At 40.2% G+C, this 22,761-nt stretch overlaps 1 protein-coding gene across 1 annotated transcript in view; it reads left to right on the forward strand.

Moving 5' to 3' along the window:
• ush2a (Usher syndrome 2A (autosomal recessive, mild)) overlaps nucleotides 1-22,761 on the forward strand; it is a 303,135-nt gene that overhangs the window by 33,339 nt on the left and 247,035 nt on the right. The window contains exons 8-11 of the mRNA XM_072689926.1: nucleotides 3,958-4,051; nucleotides 17,609-17,804; nucleotides 18,441-18,571; nucleotides 21,878-22,073. Of these exons, the coding sequence (XP_072546027.1) occupies nucleotides 3,958-4,051; nucleotides 17,609-17,804; nucleotides 18,441-18,571; nucleotides 21,878-22,073 (617 nt within the window). The remainder of the gene's footprint in view (nucleotides 1-3,957; nucleotides 4,052-17,608; nucleotides 17,805-18,440; nucleotides 18,572-21,877; nucleotides 22,074-22,761) is intronic.

The following is a 22,761-nucleotide window of genomic DNA, read 5'->3' on the forward strand; positions in this document are numbered from 1 at the left end:
GGTTAGCGATCGTACTAGAAGCAGAGCAATCAAACCAGTCAAACGAACTAGTCTTTGGGTAGAAAATGCGCTCACCCATGGTACGTTTTACCTACACCCATAATCTCCACTTTTGAATTATGTTACATCTCTGATATTTATTTAATTTAAACTTATTCTTAGTGTTCTACAGTAATGTTCCCAGCAACTTTCAATATTCTGTACCTCTGTTTGTTATTCCAGACTCATGCTTCTTTACTTGAAGATGCTTGTCTGCCACCACATTGGCTTTACATTGCCTATTGCCTTTACATACAGCTTTGAACATTACATTTAGTGAAGATCATATATAGAAATCATTTAAAATGTACCACCCATACAGTGTTAATCAGCATTAAGTATACCAAAATTAAAAAATGACACCATAATATTAAAAGCACCTGCCTGATATTGTGTAGGTTCTCCTTGTGCTTCCAATACAGCTTTGAGTGTCCCATTCAATCTAATGAAAAACCTGTGAAAGGTCACACTGTTAGAATCTGATACTGTTCTAATTCACTGAGGCATGGACTCTACAAGACCTTTGAATGTGTCCTGTGGTATCTAGCTCCTAGACATAAGCGGCAGATCCTTTAAGTCCTATAAGTTGTGAGGTGGGGCCTCAATGGATCGCATCGATTAGCCTTGGGCACCCATGACTGGTTTGCTGGATCACCTTTTGTCTTTCCCTGAAGCACTTTTAGTAGATTCTAAACATTGCATTCTAGGAACACCCCACAAGACGTGCAGTTTGGAGATGCTCTGACCCAGTTGTCTAGCCATTATTTAACCAGATGAAAGTCATTCAGATCTTTTGAGGTTGCCCATTTTCCCTGCTTCCAACACATCAGCGTCAAGAAATTGACAGGTGTTATTGTAACCAGATAACCAATGCTTTTCACTTCACCTGCCAGTGGGTTTAATGTAGTAGCTGATTGGCGTAGGCTTGTTGTCCTGTAGGTGGCTGGATGTTTTTGTGTTTGCAAGTACATTTCGGAGAGTGCTGCGTCAGTAACACCATCCAGCTTCGTTAAAGCTCAGAACAAATTCATAATCGCCCAGAAGGTACATTTTGAAGCCCATAGCAGCTGAACATGTTTGTAATGTATGTTATCTCATAGCGAAGAAGCGAATCTGTTTGCAAGACATTTGTCTTTGTTTCTTTTTTATTGTCGTTTCACCGGCAGAACCGTGTTGTGTGCATGTACACACTTTCCCGTTAAACACTTGCCACTCTCATGTTGTGGTGCCTATGGTAATTATGTCATTATGCAGGCAGCGCGCTGCAGTCTTGGAGTGTGTGCGTAGAGGCAGCATTAATTAAGAGCTAGTTAAAGTGGCACGGGAGAAATTGAGGTTTAGACACTGTGAAATCTCATCATCTTTTGACATTCAGAGGTGCGCTCTCGCACTCTCTCTCTCTTGTCTCTCTTTCGCTCTCTGTCTGTCCCTCTCTCGCCTATTTCTTTTCCTATCTTTCTTCATTTCTTTTCCCCTTTTCTCTCCATCTTGTCGGAGAAGTCACAACAGCCTTCGCTGGAGAGACAAAGGCAGAGCAAGAGAGAAAGAGAGAGAGTAAACAGTAGTGGATTCCCCCTCTGGGAGACTGACAGTTCAAACTCTGCGGAGGCTGCGAGTGCATGTCTGCGTGTTGGGGGGACTAAAATGTGTGTAAATTCTGCCTTTGAGGTATTCTGACAGGGTGTCAAGCTGCGTCTGCGAGCATTAGTGTCAGCTTTGTACTCACACGGTAATAACCTCCAGCCATAATGACAGTCAGTCTCTCTCTTTCTCTCTCTCTCTCTCTCTCTCTCTCTCTCTCTCTCTGTCTCTCTCTCCTCCTTCTCTGCTCTCAGCTTTTGTTTGTCTGTTATGTTTGCTGGCCTGATGGAGGTGAAGTGCTGGGCTTTTAAGTGCGGCCGGGGCGGAGCCGGCGCTGAATCGCGGGCCCTTTGAGGATGAATAATTAAAGGAATGACCTGCAGGTGTCTGCTCTGTCTGATGGAGACCTGTCAGCTTCTCTGTTGAACATTACAACATGCCGTTGATATTTCCACTGGCATTTATAAATGTTGAATGGGGAAGTCCTATTAGTCATGCATAGAGAGAAATAATGGAGGGAAAGATGGAGAAAATGAGACGGGGAGGGAGGGAAAAAGGCAGGTGTGCATAAGATAGAAAGGCATAGAGCAGATATTTATGAGGAGAGAAAGGGAATGAGTTAAGGATTAATGCAGTGTGGTAAGCCCTGTTGCTTCATTGGCATAAGCTTAACGAACGAAGAGATCAGTTCAGTTCTGTTCAGTTTCATTTGATTATATTTAAATAGCACTTTTTACAAAAAAATCACAAAGCAGCCTTCAGGAAAAATCCAAAGACCATATTATTGTATTTTAGGTCTGGTTCACATAGTGTTCACACTGATGTATTTGACATCAAACCAGAAACCAGATTTGTTCCATATTGTGTTTGTACTTCAAACCAACTTCACCAAAGTTCATTTGGAAGCATACCAAGATGGAACTCCTCAGGGTTTCTCTATGTACTTACAGTATCTGGTGTGCTCCAGGGTTTGAATAGCAGTGTTCTGACTTGTTCCAATCTCTTGCCAGTATATCTCTACAGTTGTCTCTTCTCTTCCATTAATCACTACCATAATAGGATTTTTCCCAAAGAGAAAAACTTCCTCCACTTTGGTGTTAGTTTGCCATCCAAAAACAGCTAAACACACAAAGTAAAACATCATATCTAATGCCTGACACTGTCAAGAGCATGTAGCTTAATTCTCACAAAGCTTGGAGCTAACTTTGCAGTTAGCAGGCTGATTATCATAGGTACTATAAACAGTAAAACACAAAGGTCAACCTAATTTTGTTATGTCATTATATACAGTACTTACTACAGACAGGGGTGCCATATGAGAGGGTTTAGTGGGGTAAGGACAGGGGGCTGTGACTGTCGGAGGCCCTAAATATATATGAAGTTTTTTGGCTAAATCGTTAGTGTTGTGGGGCCCAGTGTAATATCTTTTGATGGGGCCCAAAATCCCTGGCAGAGCCCCTGACTACAGTTCAGTACTGCACACTGACAATGAAACAATGCATAACAGCTATGACTGTGGCTATGGGTGATTTGGCTTAAATTATGTGTTTAGCTCCTTAACCGTGGAGCCAACTTGTTTATTAGCATGCTAGCAAATTTGATCACCACAAATACTAAAATACAAAAGTGAGAATAATTGTAGCAAACTTACTCACTAATTAACTTGGCAATTTGTATGCTAGCTAGCTTACTAACTTTTGCCACAAATAAAAAATACAAAGGTCAGCACAATTAGGGCAGGTTATTACGTACTTGCTACAGTATAGTGCAGCACATTGAGTTTTAGTGTAAAACTGTGTATACTGCTGTAGTTGGGAGGGGGGCGATTTTTGTGCCAGCTACTCTCAGCTGTGATTAGCATGCTGGCTAAAATCATAGCAAGTCGGTAATACAGTCTCTTGCAGTATCTCTCTTATTCATTTATTTCGAGTTCAGGATCAACAGGATCACTGTTGGTGCTATTGGTGACACACTAATTCCAATCCTATTGAAAGGAGTGTCATTTTGCTTGCTAATATTCGTTGACAGAAGCCTAGTGCCCCGTGACTTAACAACTTGTGGAAGAAACATTGAGAGAAACCAAGAAAGTGGACCCATCCTCATATAGTCTAAAGTTTATAAATGATTTACAGGGATTTTTAGGTTTTACAGAAAGAAGAGCTTCATCCTGTTCTCTCACACTGTTAGAATGTGCTTTTTGTCTTGAAATCAAGCTAATGTTACCATGGGTGGCCAGGTTCATTGCAAGTATTGGTTTGAGTTCCTACAGGCAGTAGCAGGATGTTGCATGTAAACGAGAATGCAGAAGCCTAACCAGTATGATTTTCTTCTCCTTAGGTGTGAGTGCCACGGCCATGCAGACAGCTGTGACACCACCGTGAGTCCATATCGCTGCCTCTGCCTCCCTGAGAGTCACACACACGGAGTTAACGTGAGTCTCAGAAGGGAAGCAGCCCCCCCCCCTCACCCCACTATTTCTTTTTTTTCTTTTTTAATTAACACTTTGTAATGACGTGCAAAAGTTACGTTTAATGAACAGCGCCTGCAAAAACTGCCCTTAATGGAATAGTGGAGGGAAGAATGAGAGAGATAGAGAGAAGCAGAGCGAGGGGAAAAAGGGAGGGCGAGTACCACATGCATATCCAGTTTCCTGAGAGAGAACAAACCAAGTAGAGACAGGGAGAGTGGGACGGATAGGGTGGAAGGAGAGGAGGAAGTGGTTTTGCGGGCAGCATAGTTCTAATCGCACCGTCCCATCAGCCCCTGGGTGTCTTACTGATGAGTCCAGCAGAGGTAATTATATCTCTAGGAAAGCTCTGATGACACTGCTCACACTTTTACTGGTGCCACATCTCTCTCTTACACACACACATACACACATATATATATTTACGCACATCTCAGGATGGAATCGGCTTTAGGCATCAATGCTGTAGACTACAGGCTTTTTCTGCAGTAACTTATTGTAAATTATGAGGGTGAGCAATTTAAGTTTGGGCCTATCTTCTGGGTTTTGGAGTTTAAGAATATTTGGGGAAAATGTGCTGATTTCTCTAATACAAAATTGCAAATGTAGCTTGTGACCTTCTACACAGCTTACAGTCAATAAAATGTAAACAAGCAATAAAGTTTGTAATAAAAAAAATGAAAAAATAATCAAATATAATAAAATGCTTTACATGATTTAATCATTTTCTTCAAAAGACTATAGAAATAATAAAAAAATTAATTGAGATTATTTTTTCCGCCTCAATAAAATGTTCTCCAGTATTGAGGGTTCCATATTCCACAGTAAGTTTCCATATTCAATTTCAAGTTAACATTCCTGATGTCCTTATAAACTACTGATAAAAGCAATTATTATCGTTTTCCCCATAATGAGTTATGACAATTAACATAAACATTTGCCAAAAAACTATCTTTTGCTATGTTTTTTGTTATAATTTTTTTTTTTTTTATAATTTCATCTCAGAGTTGCCGTGTTATCATTTCACCTGCTGTTTCAAGTTGAGAATATGACTGACGTCTGGTGATTTTTGTTTTATAGTCAGTTTAAGCATTCCATTATGTGTGTTGAAACGGCCTCACACAGATGTGGACCTGCAGTTGTTATCCTGGAATGTGGGAGTGGTGCTTTATGTCTACAACTAAGTTAGTGGACTACCACAGAGAGACTCTTAAGAGACTGGTGTAATTCTTAGCTGATGAAACTGACAATGTTATTGAGCTTAGTTTACAATACATTATTTTGTCTGCTGAGCTCATTAATCTTCACATTACTTGTAGTGCAGCATTGGGTTTTTATTACTGTATATCACTACTCCAGAAACCTGACCCAAAGACGGTTACTGGGACTGGTGAGGGTTAAATGTGTGAATATGATTGCTGATTTAATCTCCAAATGATGTCCTTAAATTATGAGTAATGTCTGGATAACTTCTATATGATCTAAACTTTACGTTGGTTTAAGGTCACACAGATGGATTTAGAAAATAGCACACAATAACCTGAGTTACATTAGACAGTTGGATAATGAACAAAGTAATAAGCTATAACCTAGATAAAAGGGACAAATACCATATAAACAACTATAAATAACACTACCTGTAGAGTATAAAAGGAAAGAGAAGTGTGAGTTTAGCAAATAAGAGAGATAATTTAGAGTGGCCACCCCAAACAATCAAAGCACCTGATTGGAATTACATCTGAATAAATTTGCAGAAAAAAACAAAAAAAAACAAAAAAAAAAAATTAATTATAACTTTTCTACCTAGGGCTGAATTCACCACTTAAGCTTCTTACCCACTGTAGGCCAAATGGATACCACAGCCGCATTGTGCTAATCCACGCTTCATTTCAACGGTTATGGGTCCTTTTCCATCTTTTGTGCTGCAAAATCATGGATTAGCAATTCAGTAAGAAAAACTACATTGTCAACTAGAGAAACATAATGCAACAGCAATGCCTTCCCAGATGTGTAACAAATATGTGGCAGTCGTTGAGTGAATACCTACAGTGTTAAAGCCTCCTCGCCAAGACTGTTCCTTGGCACAGAGCACATTATCTAACCATGCCCAGCTTTCTAGGCCACATTTTGGCATGGGAACACAGCTGTGGCTGAATTACAGAAACATCTTAACTCTGAAATCCTATCTGTTTAGCGACCATGACCATTTTGGTCAGGAGTTCTCATTTAGAACAGTAGCTATTATATGTCATATGTGCTAGGTTCCTTATCTTATCTCCAGATAGTAAGAGTATCCTAATTACCCCAAATCCTCTAAGTAGTGCCCTTACATCAAGATAAGATAACTCTGTCCTAACTTCTAATTTAAGCCTTACATTCTGCCATTAGCCATTATGTTGAAAATTGAGTGCTGCCTTTCCTTGATAGGCAATTGTGAAGGGTAGCAGGCTTACTTTGTCGGAGTTCATTCAGACATATTTTTTGGATCAAGTGTTGTGTATTGTGTCTGGATTGTGTCTGGATATACTTTGGCAAGCATACATATGTTGTTTGCAGTAACATATTGAATCTGTGGTTTCTGACCTGTTGGTACCAGTGTAAAAAAATAAATGATAGAAAATATAACATGCCATGAGTGTTCTGCTTTACCAGCCCTGCTGCACCACTTTGTTTTCAAACTGATGTTAGGATTAACAGCATATACAGAGACAAGAGACAGAGCTACTTGGTTCATGTTAGAGCTATAGAGCTATAAACACTATAAAATGGTTGTCACATAAGTAGGCCAAGAAAAAAAAAAAGAATTGGCATTTTGAAGTAAGCATTAGCAAAATGATCAGTACAGTCAGTCATTTTGGATCACAATTCTATATTAAACATCAGGACTTCCCATATTGTATTTACAGATTTCTTTGGTTTATAACCTTCGGTTTATATTGCAAAAATATTCACAAAATGGAAAAATGAGAGGAAAAGTGAGAAGGGCATGTCCCTCTCAGAAGTCCCTGTAGTTGCTGAGTATCTCGTGTGTAATAAGCCTTGGAGTGTTAAGGGGTTATGGTTCCATGATTTGATTAAATACGATATTGAGGTTAAATTGTGCTTGTCATGTAAATGTAAACTTTTCAGCTGTTAGCTCAGGACTTTAGGTTGGGGGGGTTTCTGTAATACGGTCCCTGGAATCTTCATAACCATATAACCAATGGCCTATTAGCAGGCTGTCACTCAGTCCAGACTCTGTCACACACTAATTGCTGTGATCAGTCAACCAGATCTACCGTTTTCTCTCTGGCTGGAGAAAGTGCCTTCGTCTTCTTCCCACTGAGCCACACCTGGCCTTCTAACAAGCAGCACTGCTCTAATTGTCACGATGCACAAGCGCAGTATGGGCGGCCCGTGATTTATGCATTGATTGTTTACATTCCAGTATTCATGCTCAAACTTTTATGAACGGCACTTTCAGCTCCTGGAATACCTGCTCTCCCTAAACTCCACTGAGAGTCAGTGTGTTTCCCCATGCTAGCCGTGTGCGCTCGCCAACACACAGGCAGCGAGTCCCATATTAAAGTTTTAAACCCGATGTTTGGTGATTTGAATTATTCACGAGGGGCCATGCATAATTCACGGCCAGCCACGGCTTTTCTCTGCGCGCCGTTGTTGTGTTCACAGAAACAAACCGGGGCCACATCTAACACATTCGCTGGAAAGTGGCTTTGTGTGTGTGTGTGTGTGTGTGATAGAGAGTGATAAACATCAGCCTCCTCGTGCCCCTAAACGCCCCTAGACCTGAACAGCTGGCTTTGAGGAGGGATTGGGGTCTACCCCGCAGCTATGTGTGTGTGTGTGTATATGTGTGCTGGAAAACCAGACGTGCAGCATTTAAATAGGCCGCCGTCCTCTGCCGCGTCACGCCACAGAGCACCAGCGAGAGTGCTGTCGGTTTCTCCTTTCTCTGTGGTGCTGCTTGGCTAAGGCCATTGTGTTGCAGATTTTTAAGAAATTCCATCAGTAAGCCGAAGTATTTAATAATGTTGGTTAGAATTTTAGGAAAGAAAAGTTAAAACAAGGACTGTCATTATAGGTTGTACAGATTGGGAACTAGTTACACTAATCAAAATAAAGATGCCATTTGTGTGTGTATGTGAATATTCTTTTAAATTAGTGTAAAAAAAAACCTCTCTTTACAAAAAGGGTTCTTTATTAAACCAACAGTGGAGTGTACATTATATCATGTATTACATATTTTTTTCCAAAGTCAAATTCTTGGAGACCAGTTAATAATAAACAACATACTCATTATCTAGTAGTCAGCAATTAGTAGTGTGTCAACAATTGCTAATAATAATACATTAGTTACATATGCATTCAAAAAATCAATAATTGAGTGGAATTGTTGAAAGTTAATTGTTGATTATAGTGTAATATTGATTGTTACTTAATATGTTCTACATCTAGTTTAAATTAAGTATTCATTTGTTGGCTTATTATTATTATTATTATTATTATTATTATTATTATTAAGTAATAGGTACTTCAGTAGTAGTAGTTTAATAGTGTTTGTACCTTTGTCATTTTTTTTACTTAAGCTGTGCTTGAAAAAGTTCACAGAAGTAACAAAACATTTACTTGAGTAGGTGTTTAGGCCACTCATTAAAAAAAAATGGTTTTAATGGTGATTTTAATGATGGATTTGAAGTAATTGTGGATTGTGGTTTTGTAAGCCTATTCTTTAATGCCTAATAGAGGATTCCCATTTGTAGAAACATCGGAACAGTGGAACATTGAGTAGACCTGTCAACTAGTTCATATGATGGTTTGAAAATAGTTTAAACAGCTTTATTATGGAGATGACATATTGGTTTGGACAGTATGCTGGATCAGATATCAGAACATACACAGAGATACACTCGCGCTGTGTGATGTCATTTTGTTGTCTGAGCATGATTTGTGCCTACATTTAGGCTACATTTAGACTGCAGTTAAAAGTTGCCCAGATTTACAGATATACTCCAGTTTACAAATGAATTCAGTTTCATTAATATTTTGTTATTTCACATTGTCTTTAAATTTGACATTAATCTGATTCTAGACCCTTCACAGTTCACTCCTTCTCCTGGCATGTTTGTCCAACAAATATATCTTATCTCAGACCTTATGAAATACAATTTGGATCAACCATGACATTTAAAACCACAATTGTGTCCAATATTGTGTCACTATAACAACTCTGACTGATGCTTGGATCCCACAACACCTCTGAAGGTGTCCTGTGGTACCTGGCACATAAATATTAGCATCAGGCCCTGCAGCAGTTGCAAGAAAGGGGCCTCCATGATTGCATCAGTGAGCCTTGGGCACCTATGACCCTATGACTGGTTCACTGGTTGGAGCCTTTTTGGTAGGCACCTGCCGTTTTGTAGATGTTCTGACCCAGCCATCACAATTTGGTCCTTATCCCACTCTTTGACGAGTGCCTTTGTAAGGACATATGCTATTCACTTCACCTGTCAGTGGTTTTAATGTTATGGCTGATCAGTATGTAGTGTTTGTAGGTCCACGTTCTGCATAAGCACCTTCTGTAGTATCTTCACTTGATTACCTGAAACAGGTATCGGTGTGAAATTGTACTACAGGCATCAAGTATCAGATATCTCTGAAATTGTACAACATGCATTGTGTGTGTGTGTGTGTGTGTGTGTGTGTGTGTGTGTTTGTGTGTGTGTGGAAAGATTTTGGAATGCTGTCTTTTTCTCTCATCCAGTTCCATCATACTTTACAGCTTTCCTAATGCCCCTCATGCCTGTTTCACTCCTGCTCTACACAATCCAGTCGCATTCCACATTCCACTATCTAATGACTAGGCATCTAGATAATGTCTCTCCACAGAGCAGTAATTCCCCACACCAATACCACATGTGTATGTGTGTGTGTGTACTCACTTTTGGCAGTGTGGTTAATTAACCACATGGTGTTGAATATTCCTGCTGCTGAAATGCTCTTGTAGGTTTTTGTATTGGTTATGCAGTGCTTTAGTAATGTTCTTTGTAGTAATGTCACAGTTCATTTGACAAGACTACTGGCCATATAAGACTTCTGTATCTGTGTGTGGGGTCTTTGTGTAAAAACGTTCACATACAGTAGCTGTCCGCCAACATACTGAAACGTAATATGACGAATTAGACTGCTGAGCCACTTAGAGCCAACAGATTTTTAAAATAGTTTTATATAAATGTATTGCTCTTATGAAATGAGTATATCTTAACACTTACTCATATCATTAACATTGCACAAGTTTAAACTATTTTATTCAATTATTGTATTTGTTGTCTAGCTCTTTTAAACAGATGGCCAGAAAGATCTCTAAAGATGGCCAGAATTTGATTGTCAGCGTTTTTTATCAGAAATCCTTTTTTTAACTGTGTCGACTGCCTCGTTACATTAAAAAAAAAAAATGCTAATGTGTATTACTGATTTTAACCCACAAATGGAGAATCCCTACACACACTCCTAGATGTTGTAAATGGAAATGCCTGTCTGTCTTTGTGATATTCAGCGATAGATCAAGTGGATAGAAGTGATGAATATTTAACTTCTCTGCTCTGCTGAATGCTGCATTGGAAATGATGAATTCAAAACCAATCCACGCAATTTCGCCACTGACATTAAAGTAGCAAAAGTCACCCGACACATGCCAGAACGATCAGTGCTCTCTGTCATTGGACACGCTTACCTGGGGTCTGCAGCACGCAGCTTCTTTTTTTTCTTTTCTTTTTGCTACAGCTTTACCTATTCAACCACACTCACATCATGCTGTAGAAACACCAATCATACAAGCCCTGGAATATTCCTGGAGTATCATTCAATTCTTGAAGCATTAGTAAGTCTGTAAGTTCTCTATACGACTGACTGCCGTATTTAAGGCATTTTGGAAACAAGTAGAAGTACTTTAATGAAAAATAATAGAAAACAACTAAGAACAGTACTTCAGCTAAGACATTTGTTTTTACCTTAATTTATAATGCTTAGTCATTGTTTAGTAATCCACAGCTCTGCTCATTATTCTCTACACATGTATACATGTTAACATTTTATAGTTGCCTAGCGTCCTACTAATTATTTGAATATTGTGAACCTGCACCAGACTAGCACATTAGGCAAATTAAATCTATTTGTCTAATGCTAAATGGGATTTATATTATTGGAAACATGGGGCCTCATTCATAAACCTTCACAAATTGCATATTTTTGCATGTAAATTGCGAGTGAAATGAACCTCCCTGAAAACGTACAACTAAATACTCATACACCATGTAAACACCTGATTTGTTAAAAGAACGTGTGTATGTTAATGAACACCAACTGTTCATAAATTGGGCACAGCATATTATTACCATAATCCACACCCATGAATTATAAATGAGCACCTTATGAAGAAGCTATCAAATTCTGTGTCAGTCTCCCCCTTCATATATATGGAATATTGAATTTAGACGAGATTCCTTAAAAGTTTTAAATTGCATAACTTCTAAAAGTTCCTCAATGTACTTTTAACAATGATGGGACGCCAGTCAGTTAGCCAGACAGACATTTTATTGTGGATCAACTGTGAGTGCTATTTTTGTGATGGCGATTAGGAACCACAGCAACTCAGCAACAAGGTGGCAGACCATGTAAAGGGTTCTGAGTGCTGAAGCTCATAGTGCATAAAAGTCTCCAACGCTCTGCTGACTGAATAACTACAGTTCCAAACCAGCTGTTAGAGCTGCAAATTATTCCATATTAATGCCTATGGATTTAGAATGAGGGGTCATAAAAGCTCATGTAGAGTTTTCTTCCCATTTGAGTAAAATAAAAGATTTAGTTATTTTTTTAAATATTTTTTCTTTAATCCTTAATGTGTTCGACATTTGAAGAAAGTAAAATCTATTAACGTTTGCCACCTAGTACAGCTGCTAATGGAATGTCCACAGGGTTGAGGTAGAATGCACCATTGAGGTGAAAATGGCCTTGCCAGGTCCTGTTTCATTACAAAGATGTGCAGGAGACAACAGACCAGAATTTGTTAATAGTAATCCTTCTCAGGCCTGGATTTGTGCCTTCATTAACAGATATCTGTTTGATTGGTGTAGCCGCAGGCCATAGAAGGGTGCCTGTAATGAAAAGGTACGCTCTTGTGTCAAGTTTACTTTCTCTTCAAGATCCTTGAAGATCCTTGTTGAAGCTTTACTTCGCCTGAAACTGAAAAAAGCCCATATCTCTGTTTCTATTTGGACGCAAATGTGAATGTAAACCCCCTTGTCCTATGGCAGTTTTATTGCTGTCCGGATGCGAGAGTTTAATCACTGAGGAGGCGTGTAAATATTTTATTACAGACGTCCCCATCATAAGCTGATCTAAATATGGCTTTAATTGATACTTGGAGTCCCATGCAAACATTTTTACACCCTGTTTAAATTGTTTTATTGAATTTAAGTTAAAATAAATTAATACCTGAAACATTACATATGTCATTTGTCTGCTTATATTAGAGCATAATTTTTATTGTTTTCGTTCATTTAGCATATAAAATGTGCCAATGTCATATTTTAGGCTTTATTTTTTCTCAATATGTTCAGTTAAGCGCACAAAATGTGGTATTGTTCATGTGTAGGTATGTTCTCCGTAAAAGAATTCAACTTATTTTCACTTTGACAATAAACAATACATGTAATATGACCAGGGCTACCAAAACCTTTGCATACACCTGTATATTAAAATGGATTTATCTGTTTCAAAAGTGATGGCCATTGATTTGCAAACTTTTGAGCAGATCTTGTACAGCGTCTGCTCAGCCACCTCCACACCTCTGGCAGGTATAAAGGTGAGCTAGCGTTTCCCCTCCATCCTTTACACTATTTTCTCATTCTCACATTGATCTACGGTGTAGAATGTCAGTGTTTTGGTATGCAGACACGTGGCTTGCCCTGTCGACCCCTGTGGCCTTATCCAGAGTGGCGGCACATGGCTGCGAGGACACTATGTTGGCAAAGCATGCTAAAGCAGTGCATTTTGAGGGAGACTAAAGGTTAACCGCAGGTTCTCCCCTGCTGCAGCCACACAGAGACCTTTCCTGGGGGAGCGTGAAATTAGCCATGGCATTCTCGCAGGCTTTTCGCACAGTTTGAGGATGCACTTCTCCCTTCTCTGCACCCCAGCTCTCTCACACACAATCTCCATTCATACACACTTGTCAACTTTTAAAATGTTCACTTGGCAAGCGATGTTCTTGCTGTCTGTTCCCTAGACAGACAGCTTTATGAATGGCCTCTAAAGTCAGGGAAATTATCTGGTCCAGACATTGGACAGGCATGAATCCCACATAGTAACTGCCTTGAATGTTTTACTTTTTTGTTGAGATTGAATATTAGATCATTTTCAATATTATATTGAGACATTAAAGACAAAGACATCCATAGAGTTAAGGGTCTTGCTAAGGGCCCAACAGTGGCAGCTCGCCAAGCCTGGGTATCAAACCCACAGTCCTGTTAGCAATAGTCCAGTGCTCTAATGCCCCATTCAGAAACTATAATTGTGGACACTACATTAGTGTTAGAATTTATCCAGGATGAATTTTGATATGTATAGAGCTCACATTCAGTCAAATGCTGCAAAAATTCATAATACAGATAGATAATGACCCAAAACATGCAAAGGTAATTCAAGAGCCTTGCAAAGCAAGGAAATGGAATGTTCTTAAATGGCAGAGTCAGTCACCTGGCCTTTATTTTTTATTCAAAGCAGCATTATGCAAGAATAGGTATTGATTGCTCTTGGACTCCCCCTGCAGTGGCTAAGTCTAATTCATGCCACCTTGAGCCTGTGAAAATAGCCTGTGTATAACTTTAGTATACACTTTAATCACACCTTAATTTCTTAGTTTTAAAATAATTGAAATTACTTATGAACCTGACTGTATATTATACATAGTATAATAGTATAGTGTAATATACAAAGTCAGTAGTTCCAGCCTCCTTGTCATTGATGCTCTTGGAGTTTTATTGCAGTGCAGGACTTTGAGGCGGACTGGAGCTCCACTTTACCACTTTACCATTTGTGTGTCGCCTACTGATGTATCCATAGGTCTTCTGAGTACTGTCCGATTTAGTGTAAGGGACACAGTCAATTATCAAAAACAGCATAAAGCATGTGATCAACTGCAGTCTGTTGTCTTCATTCTACAATATTATGGATGCTTTGAAGGGTCAAACTCTGGACAAGTGTTATCTTGTTAACATTGACAGTACACATTGGGCACACTTCACATACATGACCCTGATATGTACTTGCATCTATTTCATAATATTTAAATACATTTCTTCAGTGAAAATTCTGCCAGGCTGTGTGACAATTGCATGTCATCCTGAATTTCAAAAACATCCCATTTAACAATTTCAGCTGTTGAATTGGTTGATAATTGCAAATTGCCCACACCTAAAGTCAAGCTGAATCATAAAGGTTGTTTGCTCAGGCAGTACCACCTCCAGATCCAGTACTTTCTTGTTAGCTGATGTGCAAAGCAGTATTCCGGCATATCATGGACAGAATTTTAAAGGCGTAGTATCAACAACTGCTTGATATCAGCTTCTGAGCCCATTCACCAGTTCCTTTTGCTTCCTGAGGCAGCATACCAGTCTCCTTGATTAGCTTTGAGGAAAGGGCCATGCAAAGATAGACTCTTCAGGTTTAGTTATATGCTAATATATGCAGTTACTTAAGGTTTGAGGTTGAAAAATAAGCAATGGCACCTTTTGTTTACATTGCTCTTGAATAAGCTTAGCAGACGGTGCATGCAAATGTAGAGCTTTAATGGAGGTTTGTGAAACGTGAAGCTTGTGTTTGCTAATGGTGCTCTAGACTAGGCTGACAATGATAATTTGTTAATTTTTTATAAGGAAAATAATAATTTTTAAAGGAAAAAGCAACACTTTGTTAAAGAAACAGGGTTCAGACAAGATCTGACTTGGATTGAGATGATCAGTGATTATACAGATTGCAGATCGTATGGTCGGTCAATTGACTATACCAATTCAGGGTGGGCTGGTTGCCACATTAACCTTTTCAGGCATTACTTGGTTATGCTTTATCGTGTTGGGCTTTTGTAATGTTCCCTTTCAAACTCAAGCCATGAATTCCCATACAGATCCAAACTGTAGAGCTCAGAGTGGCATTAGTGGTGTGTTTACTACTCACTGTACTGGGCAGAGTGATGTACTCCCTGGAGGGGTATCTGGTAAGTGGTGTTAAAAGTCTACAAATATGTGAGTTTAAGTCAGATAAGGTAAGATTCGTACACACAGCAGGTTTAAACACTAGCGTTTATAGAATTTTGCAGCCAAGTGAAGTCCAGTAACTGTAGTTACTGGCCGATCACGTTTGGGCTAATTCCGATACATAGCTGATCTGTCCTTCCAACTCTACTTGAAAGCCTCGAAATGAAAATCTTCATTAAGCGTATGCTGTAATCATATTTTTACTTAATGTAATGTAAAACAGTAGCTAGGTAGCAGGCAGCACTGGGCCAAATGAGGCAATTATGGGTCAGATATGGCAATGATAAGTGTATTGTGGGCTGAAACTGGCCCAGCTGTAGCTGCCACATTTCAAATGGGTCATTACATTAGAATTTTGGACCTCATGTGAACCACTTTCAGTCGACTATGTGAAATGTTTAAACAACATTTCTGTTTTGGGCCAAAACTGGCACAACTGGAGTTCCAAGTCATCGCTTCCATTCCATAGTATTATGTGGGCTGGGTGAAGGTTGTAATTGTGGGCCAGAACTGATCCATGACTTGTTTAGTATCTGGTACCTTTTTTAAAACAAATGTATATTTACGGCAAACTTGGACAATTGTCCTAATATCAAGATCTTCCATGAGAAACCATGAGTGTGTGTGTGCTTTGCCTGTAAAACACTATGTAGCATTAGAATAAATACAGATAAACACACATGCAGTTATATATGAATTTCAGAATCGCATTAGAGACTATGTAGTTTGCAAAATTTATGCTATATTTAACTACATTTCACACGACACTGTATGAATGCCTAAATGTCAACAGTGTCTGCCCACCTGTCTGGTTCATGCTGTGTATAAAAGGCTGTAGAAGCGGGTGGTCCGTGTGCGGCTCCACCAGCTTCTCGTCCGCTGAATTAACAATTTCCCCTGGGGCCCCGGCTCGCTATGGCTGCTCCAACAACAGGCTGACACTAGGAGCATCCACCGCAGCATGAGCCATCACTGGGGAATCCCACTTTTTAAATCCATTTTTAATCATTTCATTTGATGCCTCTTTTGTCCACTGTAATTTGCAGTGACTGCTCACAAAATCAAAGTCATTAGGACTACAGGTTCAAGACCCCCATTTTTCCCAGCTGTTTTTTCCATTTTACTTTATACTGACACTTATGCTACATATTGTGTCCTAGTTAAATAGCTGTGTTGTTGAAAGTCATCTTTAATAAATGCCCTTATTGCCAGTGTGCAGAGCCAGAATAGAACTCTTGGAGAAGAGTACTAACTGCCATTTCTATATCCAGCTGATGATGCAACAGTAAAGATGCACTGGTTCATTTAAAGTGACTCAGTAGAAGCACGTTAGCCTTCACCCTCCCAGCACTCTTAGCATTGTGTGAGTCCTGGAGTGATGGTGGAAACAGGCTTCCTGGGAGAGAAGTTCTGTGTATATTTATTACTGGATTGGACATCACTACTTTAAAATTACTAACATACACAATCTGCAGAAAGGCTGTAATCATTATGCAGTTGAACTTGATAATGCATATACACCAATATACACCCCCCCCCCGTTTCTACACTCATTGTCCATTATATCAGCTCCACTTATCATACAGGACCACGACAGAGCAGGTAGCAGGTTATTTGGGTGGTGGGTCATTCTCAGCATTGCAATGACACTGACATGGTGGTGGTGTGTTAGTGTGTGTTGTGCTGGTAGACACAGTGGATTAAACACAGCAGTGCTGCTGGAGTCCAGTCACTATCCACTTTGGCAGGATATTTCTGGTTGGTGGACTATTCTCAGTGCAGCAGTAACGCTAAGGTGTTTATTAAACTCCAGCAGCACTGCTGTGTCTGATCCAGTTGTACCAGCCCAACACACACTACTGAAACACCACCACCATGTGGTCCAGTGTCATTGAAGTACTGAGAATGACTCACCACCCAAATAATACCTGTAGTGATGCTCCTGTGGGGTCCTGACCCTTGAAGAACAGGGTGAAAGGAGGATTTAAAAAGTATGCAGAGAAACAGGTGGACTGCGGTCTGTGACTAAGAACTGCATTATTAACCACACAGTGGGCACTATGTGGTACGTGGAGCTGATATAATATATATATAATAATATACAATGAGTATAGAAACAAGGAGGTGGTATTAATGTTATGGCTGATCAGTGCATAACTTCTATCTGTAAATTATTTATTTCTTGTTTTTTGGTTGCATGTGTGGACTGCAGTGTGAACGTTGTGATCCTCTCTTCAACGACAAGCCGTTCCGAGCAGGAGATCAGGTGCAGGCATACAACTGCCGTCCATGCCAGTGCTATGGCCATGCCTCTTCCTGTCACTACAGCACCAGTGTGGACCCTTACCCCCTTGAGCACTTTCGTGGCGGTGGAGGAGTGTGTGACAACTGCACTCATAATACAACAGGTAACAGTATCATAATCGCAGTTAACTGCACAGTAAATAGTTTATGAAGGATTATCGTGATTTTGACCTTTGCAATACTGACCATACAAATTGCTTTAATTTACTACATGTCTTTTTAGTGTCTAATTTACTACAGCTCTGAACAATCACAAATGTTCTTTGAATGTTTGGCTGGATCATTCGATCTTTAAGCACACCTGAAATTCCGACATTAATTACAAGTCAGCTTCATTCTTTGTGCAAATGGTTCAGCGCTTTTCCTTAAATATCATTCAAAACCCAAGACGAACATCACTCCAAATTAAACTCCAGATGTTCTTCTCTCTGACGTGAACCTTGGTGAGAATCAGCACTGTATATATAAAAGTGCTGAAAAGTCTGAATATTGGATTAGAGGGAAAACAGATGGGGGTTTAATGAAGTAAATCAGGCCATGCTCACCGGTTCACTGTTTCATATGTTGAGCATCAGACACAGTGGCAGAGGGGGACAGAAGGGGACATTAAAACGGACACCTTGCCTCTCTCGAGACAGCGGTGTGTTAATTTGAAATCATGGTCCTGTGTGATTGATCCTGTCCTTGTCTTTCCTACATCCCATGGACACTCCCTCAACACGTACACGTGTGGTTGAAAGGAAGGAACTGTGAGCTGTGCAAGAGTCTGTTCTACAGAGAAGTTGGCACGTCGCTGTGGGCAGAGGATGTGTGTAAACCGTGCGAATGTAACAGCGCTGGGACAGTCAACGGCAGTCTGGAGTGTGACCAGGTAAAGGCACATTAATGCACACACACACACACTGTGCCTCATATCACCTGACTCATATCACCAATTCTGAGTTGAGAACCTTATATTTCCTATCTGAGCTGATATCGGCTGATATCATTTAACATGCTCAAAAATTCAACTGGCCTTTTCCAAGGATATCTTGGAACATGTCCCAATGTCCTACTGGACGCATTTAAATGTTTAATTTAAATATTTGGAATTTTAAAGTTGCTCTAGAATGGAAAGTTGTATTTCCCCTGAGCATAGATGAGTAATGAGAGTTTAGTACATGGAAGTGACAAACCATACCTGGAACCTCAAACACTGCTGCCCCTCATTGAAAAGAAAATTCAGCATAACCAAAACAGATCTGGAAAATGGGCCAGTTTCAAAACCACAACACTGTTCCATCACAGTCTCGAACCTTTATATTATATATTATATTTACACCTCCACAATTTACATAAACCCAGTCCCAACTAAATTATTTATGGTGAATCACAACAGCCACTTCAAAAGAATGTACATGTACTCAATTAATGTACATGTAGATACATGTAGTCAATTTTCTAAGACTGTCTTTGCCACGACTGTGCGTCAGTAATGCTGGAAAGCAGCACATCACTGCCGGACTCCGCCAGCTAGATATCAGACAATAGGTTGCTTCGCAGTCCAGGCCTCATCAAAATGATTTTACCTGTGCCAGTGGGGGAGCTCAGCAGTGATGTATGAAGAATGAAATGAGCCAGGGAAATTAGCAAGTATCCATGCTAGGCTAAAAGCTAACCCTAGCTGACTGGCTTGACCATCTCTTTAGCTTGCTAACCATAAGATAAGATAGGTTATGATAGGATAAAAAAACGTTATGTTTATGTGATGTGTCTTCTGTGTGAGCTGTAACAGTGCCATTTACCCCAACCAAAGTCACATACCTTTTATTTGGCGTCAGAAAACAATTTAAAATAAGGAATAAATGCAGTATACACTATACATACACGTATCCAGACACTTCTTTTAACAAGCTACTTGAGGTGCATCCATTACTATCACAGGCATTTAGCTGTGCAGTTTGTTTGAATAGAAAAGCATTAGAAATTAGAACTGGAATTAGAAAGCATTGCTAATGTCTAAGCAATGCCGTGGTGAGTCTAAAGTTACTAGTTCACCAATAGTGACCGGTAGATAGAGGGATGTATAGCCCAGCAGCACCATACAGTGGAGCAGTAAAATAGACTTTGACTCACCTATGCCTTCCTGTCCTTTGTTTTACTCTGTTTAAGTCAGAGATGACAAGAATTGGTTAGCTAACACTAACCCAACAGCTTATCGCTTGTGTGTTCATTCATCTAGTTTGTGTGCTGTCCTCTCCGCAAACAGTAAACAATAGTATAGGTCTCAAGAAAAACAGCAGAAGACTTTGGTCCTACTTTGTGTGATAGGCTAGAAAATCCACATTCATATGACGCTAATGACCTGTTCCTCGCTGGAGACGCTCACATCGACATATTGGCTGAAGACTTTAGTATTCACAACGGCATTAATCAGTGTTGTGATCGGTAAGGGATTGCAGCGAGTATGTAAAAGTGTCATTAGGAGGCCCCTTTCTCTCTGGAGAATGCCCCCTCCGTTCCCCTCTACCAAAGCACCATCAGAGCCTTTTCGGCGGACTGGGGCCATCCTTGTCAATAGATATACTGGATGACAAATTCGAAATCAATGACCAGGTCAGACCCGTGTTGAGATTGTTACCTTATTTAAATTCCGGGAATGATTATTTCCTTAATCTCTCAGACGGCTTCGTTTGTTGGACTGTGCCATTGCTGTGGAGTGCTGGCTAGGCTTTGGGCCTGTCGGTTTGATGCACAGTAGTGGAAGACTTGCTTGTGCTTTGCATACTAAGAATGAGTAAGATAAGAATTCATAGTTTTTGTTCTGTTAACTAATTAAATATCTTGCCTGGGAAACGTGAGACATGTAACATAGTAGCACAAGAATTTCATATCTGTGGTAACTTTCACTGGAAAGTCAGACAATGCTATGTGACCGTGAACAAAGAGTACAATGAATGGATGCTAATAGGGTCTAATTAGCACGGTTACATTGTCCCAGTGTTTCCCAATCCGATTCCTTTTGTGCTTTTCCTGCTCAAACACCCTTTTATTTTATCCTCATAGCTTGTTAAGTAGACTCTAGCTTTTCTGGATCTTGCAGTATTCATTTAGTGTGGTAACCCTAGCTGATATTAATGTCCTGTGGTTTTATGAGTATTGATGAAATTTCTAGTATCGCATAAAAATTTTGTCACATTTTTTATTCCAAGGCTCATCAACACCATTTCAGAAGGGCAGTGTCAAGCACAGTTTAGTCATTTCCCTGCTCACACACACCTTTTTAAACTTCTGTTAACTGCAAAGATTAGTCTGAGATGTTTAAGCAGGAAATTCTGCTAACACCAGTCATCAAGGACCTGAACATGAGGAATTTATTTCTGCTGATTTAATGGGTTCATATTTAATAATGGCTGCCAAGCTGACACATGCTGAACTCAGGCCGCAAGGGTAATGTGAGCATCTGTAAAAACTCAATCATGGCAAATTATGTGGACTAAGTTCACAACAGCAGTGGACTGGACTGAAGGTGTTTATCGGTATTGTGTAGGTCCTGCATTGGCCTCGATCACTACCTTCCCTGAGCTAGGGTTAGCTTTTTGACACAGGCACAGCCAAAGCCACAGCCATGAGGCCTCGTTCATTTAGGCATGACATGCATGATAAATACAGTTTTATAAAATGAATTATTCATTTGTCTGCAAATTTAAGGGCATAGTTTTTCTGAGGTTGCAGGCCTCAGGACGTGCATCATTACATTTAGCCCATCACCAGTCTTCAAAACCTGTGTTCTGAGACCACTGGCAGTCAGGGGCCCGTGGGCACTTGCCCCACTGGTCCAGCCAATAATCCACCCCTGACAGTCACTACCCCAGCTTATTACCCAGGCAGCCTCTTTGATAGCTAGTAATTCCAGCCACACAAACAAATGAGAGACAGTTGTGGGAGCTGGCCACAGTGCTGAACCAGCTGACCACACATTGGAGCTGTGTACACTCAGGTGATGTGACCCCCCCCTCCCCTCCACTCTTCCCCTTTGCTTACTCCAGTAATGGAGATAAAAAGCATCCCAATGGGGGTAGAGGGGAAGGGGAGGGGGAGTAGGTGTCCATCCGTGACACACACACAGAGTTGCACTCTGCAGCCGGAGTGTCCTAATTGGAGCGCTGTCACGTGCTGCTGTCCTCTTCCTCCGCAGATGGGGGGGCAGTGTAAGTGCAAGCGACGTGTGTCTGGCCGACAGTGCAATCAGTGCCAGCACGGATTCTACGAGCTGCAGTCAGTGCTGGCCGACGGCTGCCGAGCCTGTAACTGCAATGCCGCCGGGACGGCACGACCAGATATTACCTGTCACCAGGACTCAGGTCAATGCCAGTGCAAGGCCAACGTAATCGGTAGGTATCAAACAGCATTGCACCCACTGTCTCTCTCTCTCTCTCTCTCTCTCGCTCTCTCTCACTCTGTCTTCTCCTCTCTCTCCTCCTCAGACTCAATCCTTTTCCTGACTCTTTTTTTTTCTTCTCCTTCTCTCTGCCTCGCCTCAGTCTCTTTCTTTCTCCCTTTCTTCTCACTTTCTCTCTTCTCTCTCGGTCTCTCTCTTTCTCTTGTTCTCTCCCTTCTCTCTTTCGCTCACTTCTTTCTCTCTTTTCCTTCTCTTATTCCTTATTTCTTTTCCGTTCCCTCCCTCCCCCTCTCTCTCTTTCTCTTTCAGCTTTCTCCATCTCACTCTATCCTTCTCTTTTGCTCTTTTTTTTTCTGTTCTTCTGTCATTCTCTTCTTTTTCTGCCCTATATCTTTTTCTTACTCTCTCTTACCTCCTGCTGTCCTCCTTTCTCAGTCTCACACTTTTGTCTGCCTCTCCTTATCTCTCTTTTCTCCTTGCTCCCTGTCTTTCTGTTTATTAAAAAGAACTGAGCAATTCAGTCACTAAATTATGTTCAGCTTTTATATAAACAGCTTTATTCAAAAGTTTGCATACCCTTGGCCAAATTTCATTTCCCCCCCAATTAAGAATAGGTAAACACAGCCTCAGCATAATCTTTCATAACGTCAAATAAATTAAAATCATCAATATGGCCTGTC

This window comes from Salminus brasiliensis, chromosome 10, assembly GCF_030463535.1.
Source record: "Salminus brasiliensis chromosome 10, fSalBra1.hap2, whole genome shotgun sequence".
Taxonomy (NCBI): Eukaryota; Metazoa; Chordata; class Actinopteri; order Characiformes; family Bryconidae; genus Salminus; species Salminus brasiliensis.